Consider the following 7,097-nt stretch of genomic DNA (forward strand, 5'->3'; position numbering starts at 1 on the left):
AAACGGACGTGTGATTGCGCAGCTCACGGAATCGCCTACCTCACGATGCTTGTGGGAACGAGAACTCTTCTCGCCTTCTAGAACGTTACTCACTGTAGGTGACTTTGGTTCAGAATTTATGCCTTGGAAGATAATAAAGAATGTTTGGACGCTACCGGCAGGGAGCCAACCGTGTATCATATTGAAAATGATTAATTTCCGTCCCATATATTATTGCAGATGACATAACAGCTTTGTTAGGTTTAGCTGAAAGCACGATGTCGGTCATAATATTGTACCATAATTTATACCGTCAAGTTCAATGTTTAACCTTGAAGTGGTTTTTGCATCAATTTTTCCTTTTCTAACGATTTTTAAGAATAAATTATACTACTTTTTGTAACGTTCTAATATCGAGATAACGCGAAGTGGCGAACCACACTTTATTTTATCAACCACAAAGTAGTTTTTTACTCTTGATTGCTGGAAGTTATTAATATGTTCTGATTTTTTTTTCCGTAAATTGAACAGTTTTGATTTGAATTTACAACCGACTAGTTTAGCTTTGGTTTTGTTATTTCTATGTCACCACATATTTTAGAAAAATAATTTAAACCTATGACATCATTTTGCAACATGATTGTTTTTAAAAAAATTAAAGAGAAGCGAGAGAGAGTAAGTATAATAACTCAGCAGGGTATTATGGTGAAAAGATTAAAAAACATAGCTCAATAACAAATGCAAATTGGAAACATAACAGCTTGAGTGTCATTGTGACAGTTACACCAGCACGATAACGGTTTTCGATTTAAGGACAAATTGTGGGTAGAGACAAACAGCGTGGGATATGGATTCGGAAAGGCAAAAGCATCGGAAAAGACACCCGCTCCAAAGCACTGCGAATTCAGCCAAGTACGCCACAACATCATCCAGAGTTCGTCCAGAGTTAGCGGACGGGTTTATTTGCTGCATCCGTAAATGTATGCGTCCCGGTGGCAAACGAACGGAACGGGTAGGCAACGATTATTACACCGACACTGTTTTGCTTTTATTGCTGACGTTCTTGACGCTAACTTGTGCCTTTTTGTTTTTTTCCCGCACCCGACGACCGGGTTGAAAAGCTCGATGGCACAACTTTTCCTTCCCACTTTCTTATTTGTCTCTATCCCGTTTTTGTGTTTCGCCCCTGACAAGTGATGTGATTGTTTTTCGACGCTTTTCTCTGCCTCGAAAAAGAGTTGTGTTCCCCTGCAGCAGGAAAAGGGAGAACCACGGGCGTCACTCGTTTGCACATTTTTAAGCTTTCCATGGGATAATAGTGGAGCATTTCCCGAGGCCTCTCGAAAGCGCGCGATAGACCGGGCAAAAGAAGTGCGAAGTCAAGCGTCAGGCGTGACAACAAATGACAAATAATTTTCAATCGCGCCCAAGGCCATCGTTGTCGTGCCATCGTGAGATTCGCTTCTTGTGGATGTGCTGAGATTTTATTTTCAGTTTCAACGAGTCGCTTTTCTCTACAGCATCCTCTAGATATTTGTTAATTAACATATTATTTTTCACATGTTTTGATGGTTTCTTTGTTGGAATGAATAATGATTGGATGTAGTTAAGCCACGAGAAGAAATGAAGCAATAAGCAAGTTATTTTATTTTGTACATATTTGACCTAATTTTTAACAAACTTATTATGTCTTTTTGAAAGATCATTCATTTAACCTAAACACCTTACAATCTGAATATATCTCATCTCATAAAATGGATTCAAATACGGTGAAATGAAAATCGATTTTTACTACCCGCCATGTAGACCGTTTTGGTAGACAAATGTTATCTTCCTGCCATTCTACATTCAGTCACATGATCCGATGCCTTTTTTTAGAACAGGAGCAGTTCTCTTTTCTCCATTTACTCAACGCAACCTTCCGTCTACAAGTAAATGTGGGAGAACGGTCCAAACCGTTGGGGGAGAAAGACAAACTGCCTCATTAGGATAAACGACAGAAGTAATAGCCTGAATCGTGGAACTGCTCCTCAAAGACTCGTTGGTTATCATTCCTCTAGAAAGGATAGACATTTGCTGCTTCTTCACAATAAAGTAGAGATGGTGATGGCAAACTTTTCCCGTGCCGGTAGGTTTGAATAGTTGGAAATGATGAAAGGCATCATTTTTCGGAGCTATTGCAAAATAGTCCATTCTCTGGACGACGCAAGTTGACAAAGTAGACAATCCATTTGAATACGTCGAACGCAACAAGAGCCCCAATCAGGGACAGACTCTAAAGTATATCATCAAATAGTTCTCCAGATGCCAGACATGAGGAACTATTTGCCCCGGTAGCAACTAGGATGATCCTGCGCTCGTCAGTACGGGACTATTTTTAGCAAATGGCATCCACACCAACTCCCTTTCTTCCATAAAGTGCTAGTGAACTTTTACTCCCACAACGGATACTACTGTCACGTGGTGGCCTGAAGCTACGCACATGCCGCTCCCAAAGGGCAAAGATGTACCGTGAGAGAACACTTGTGTAGGTATCAACCGAACGTCAAACCGATCGAATCTCGTACACATATGCGCCACTTTGGGATCCAAGCTTTTCGGACTGGCAGAGACTGATTGTCGCAGACTTTCCGGAGCCATTTTCGTGGTGAGATTTTTGCACCAAATATTGAACACCCACACTGGTTTGTTTCAGTGTGCTACCAACTGGATTGTGTGCACACGTTGATCGCATTGAAAGTAAATAAAAATATAACTAAATAAAACGGGATGGACTTTTACACTTGTGATTGTGTAAAAGAATATGTCAATGCACGGATCGACTAGAAAACGAAAAAATAAAATCTTAAAAGTAATCTAATTTTATTCAAAATATATAAATAAAACAAATAGTGAAATGAAATAAATGATTAGATAGAAGGTCTTTCAAAGAAAAACAGTCCAGGACAAACAACATTCCTCAATACGCAAGAGGAATACAAATGTTTTAGGTTTTTTTTTCAAAAGCATAAAGGGTTATCATCATTTTGGTTTTTCCCCAATCATCTGAAAATATAATAATATCCTGCGGGAGTAATAATTCACTTTTGTCACACATCATCACTGTGTTATTGTTCACGGATTAGGATCACAGGGGGTGAAGAGTGGAACTCCAAATGCAAAAAGAAAAAACTTGTCCACAGTACATGCAAAGTCCCAGTCCGAAACTATCCAACAAATCCTTTGTGCGCGCTTCCTCCTCAACGCCCGGGCAGCATTTTCCGAGCAAACCCACACATTTTTTCCCACCCTTGGGAGGGTGAGCCGATGTATACAAATGGCAAATATTTACCCAACGTGATTTTTCCCTCGAACCAGCCGTTATCCAACCCGTAAGCCGTCCATCAAACAGTCCTCCTCCGCGCGGCTTGTTGTTGCTTTTATGCGACCGAGGGCGGATGTTATCCGATGCAGAACTTGCTTCGCTATCGAGCAAAACGAACCAAACACACAAACACACACACACACAATTTCCCAACCCCACTCCGGTTGGATGGGTGGGCGATTGGTGAGCAGCGTAATGATTTGCTCCCGTGGAAAATGGATCACTCCAAGCGTTCACCGTTGACGGCGTGGGAAGCAGTGCGTCGTGTTTATATCGAGGCTGAATCTCTCCGTCTCTCTCTCTTGAGGGCGAGTTGATCGAAAGCTGTTTTCCAACCTCCTTGACGCCACACCTTTGCATTTTTCCCCCCGCAAAAGAGTTCGCACTAGTTTTTTCTCTCAGGCTTCTCACGTTACAGCGGGCTTCACAGGAAGTGCGAGGGTGGAAACTATTTTTACACTTCCCGTCCGACCCGATGCGACCACGGAGCAGTCGTTTTGAATGGCTTCTGGGAATTCGATTCCGGATCCAGCGGCACCATCATTGCCTGTGGTCGGGTTATCTTTTCTTACTCAAACCCGATAGCTGTAAGCGACGTGAGTGAGAAATTGATTTATCAACAAGCGTCAATCTGATCAAACTGGTCCGCGTTGGAAGGGGAAAGTGGAAAGTTGGTAGGGAAAGGGTAAAACTTATTTATCCTGCAACAACTGATTCCTTCCATTTTTCAAAAAACTTTACTATATCACCAGCATACTTTTAACAACTTTATCACTGCATGAAAGTCTTATAAATTGAAGTCAGCATGAAGCATTAATATTTGTACTTGTAACGGAGTGTAACGAGATGTAACGCTTCAACTATCCAACAACACTCAATAGCCAGAAAGTAAAACTCCGTTTGGAATATATAAGTGCTACCGAAAGTTCCACATTTACATGCCTAAAAAGACCCAGTCTTTGCTTAAAATTTGTTAACTTACAAACACATTAGCAGTTTTACTGAAATTTGTGTTTTGCTTTTCATCAATAGTAGGTATGTTAGTAACTGAACACCCAAAGAATAGTACAACTATCTTTATAAGTTTCCCAATAGTTGTAAATAGTTGTAAATATTTTTCCGGTTCGAAAACTTTCCTGGAAAAGAGCGTCATATGAAAACAAAACCAAAGTAGTACTTACGATTTTCGTGTGCAGCGCCGACAACTCCCGTTCCGTCACGCGCCGATTCGCGGCCTCCCGACGACGCTGCCGGAACTGGCTGTACTTGTGGGCAATAAGGGCGCCCGGCATTGTCAGGGCCTCCAGGGGTGACTTCCGGCCAAACGGCATGTCTACTAAATGGAAATGTAGCCGTATCGTCCTCGGACGTCCCGGATGTTTCGCTGTCTGTTGTTTGACCCAAACGTATAGCCAAATTCACCGGGTCGGGTCAGTACCCTATCTGCTGCGTAACGGCTGTGCGACTGAGGTATTGGTTTTATTCGTTTCCAAGACGCACATACACTCCGGAAGCACTGGATTCTATTAACAGTCCTGATTTATCGTCAGGACCGATCATGATTCACACATTCGACTTTTTCCCAAACGGAATGATGCTTACACGATCTGCTAAAGCATCATCATCTTTAAACGGTTATACAACATACACACACGCACATATGAGAATTTTTTCCGATTTCTTGATTTGTTTTCACAATTTTTACCCACCGATTCACGCACTGATGTAGCACCGGGGACTAAATTTAATTCTTGTTATTTAAATTCTTTTTAACACATTTATACCTATGGAATATCGTGCTGCAAACAGTACACATTTATTAATACAGTAAACATAAGAACAAAATAAAAAAAGCATTCAACTTGAGCCATCAAATTGAAAAGAGTAAAGTATCTCCTCAAGAATAATCATCAAAATATTACTTTAGCTGTGATAAACTTTTTCCATGTACTATAAATATATTTTATTGTTTATTACTGGTAAAAAATTAGGTATACGCTTAAAGATTGTGGTCTTCTTGTTATAAAAAGGAACTCATTCTATTAGTACGAGAGTGCTTTTAAGACACTGTTTTATCATTTTATCGATCACATGTGAATACCAACGACCGAAAATCATCGATACAACCTTCCCACTTGCAAAACACAACTGTTTCCGCGTACCTTTACTATAGTAACTCCCATGGTACGAACGACGAAAACTGGAAACCCCTCCGCGGGTGTTTTTGGGCAACTGCTGGGAAGGAAAACATGAGTACGCAAAAGCACTGCGTACGTTTTCCAAAAGTCCTCCAGCATAAATCGTAAAATCACGACCCTCAGGGGTCACATTAACCAGAACATCGGAATTGGTTGCTGGACGCTTCACTCCCTGGACATTGGAGGGGGGGAAATAAATGCAAAGAAAAACAGGCCGGTGGGTTTATTCCCGGTAGGTTGCTGAATGTCGAGTCGTTTCCCGCTGTTTCGTGGAGTGTCTTATCTACAAACGATCGCAAACAATCGCGTGTACGCAGCGAGATGCGTATTTATGGCGTTCCAACCGTCCCTTCGCACCACAACCACATCATCAAAAAGTTATCGTACTGGTTTTTGGTAGAATTTATGCTAACCGCTACGATTGAGGGTCTTTCGATGTTGCTGGTAATGGTACTGTAATGTATCAATCGAATCCCATGGTACGATAGCATGTTTCATTTTAGTGAGAACTAAGACCGATACAGCAAAGGATTCAATAAAATCGAAGTAACCCATGTTAAGCCACAACATTTGGTTGTTCTCGGTAGCAGAAAACGCAATTGCGACAAAAGAAGAGAAGTCACCAATGACAAATGTTTGTATTACCCAACGTAAAGCTTTGCTTTAGAAAAACAACAGACCGATTCGTTTTTCATTCTGGTAACTGGCCTACGGAACTTTATCAAATGTGTGTTATATTATAATTTGTTCAGAAAAAAACAGCTTGATCTTCATCATAGAATTGAATTTTATGAGTAATAAACAGCTTGATCTTCATCATAGAATTTGTTAAAACAGCACGAAACAAATAAAGAAAATATAAACGTGATTTTATTGATAAAGTGCATGTACTGGGCAGGTTAAAAATGATTAATTTCGCAGTGGGATTAGAAAACAAAGTCAATCTTATTTTTGTTTTACTATCATACTCATGTTTTCAAAAATCAACCGAGTTGTAAGTTGAAAAGTTAAGAACAGAATAACAAATTTCATTAAATTCTTAATTAAAATAGCTGATATTTTACTTATTACCGAAAAAAGTATTTAGCAAAATATATTCCAAATTATATTTTCTGGAACTATTTAAAACAAGATATGAGGTATATAACTCGATTTTTCGTGTGAGTTAAGATATTAGTTATACGATTGTTAGTTAAAACCGTTATGCTATATTTTAACCGCTGTACATGGTTTCCAATAGCGTTTCGGTACACCAAACACTTATTTTACGTAAGCGACAAGTGCTTTTGATCAGTATGTAGATAACATGAAACTATAACATATCCTTTTTTCGCACGATCGCGGCATTAAAAGTCAATATATCACACATGCTAAACCAGGGTAATCCTTGATCTTTCCCGAGCGCCGCTTGACATCCTACACGCTCCCATGTGCTATCATGACGCATAAATTCATGTACCGTGAGACTTTTCACCCACACACTCACACGCACCCACATCTGTTACCCTCACCTGTGCAGAGCAAAAAAGGCCACACCGCACCAGGCGCCTCCATCG

General features: G+C 40.3%; 1 protein-coding gene across 1 annotated transcript in view; it reads right to left on the reverse strand.

The window, feature by feature from the left end:
- LOC131289821 (uncharacterized) overlaps positions 1-4,674 on the reverse strand; it is a 41,693-nt gene extending 37,019 nt beyond the window's left edge. Inside the window, exon 1 of the mRNA XM_058319154.1 lies at positions 4,525-4,674. Within this exon, the coding sequence (XP_058175137.1) occupies positions 4,525-4,674 (150 nt within the window). The remainder of the gene's footprint in view (positions 1-4,524) is intronic.
- Positions 4,675-7,097: the final 2,423 nt, after the last annotated feature.

The sequence above is a fragment of the Anopheles ziemanni genome, chromosome 3, assembly GCF_943734765.1.
Source record: "Anopheles ziemanni chromosome 3, idAnoZiCoDA_A2_x.2, whole genome shotgun sequence".
NCBI classification, from domain to species: domain Eukaryota; kingdom Metazoa; phylum Arthropoda; class Insecta; order Diptera; family Culicidae; genus Anopheles; species Anopheles ziemanni.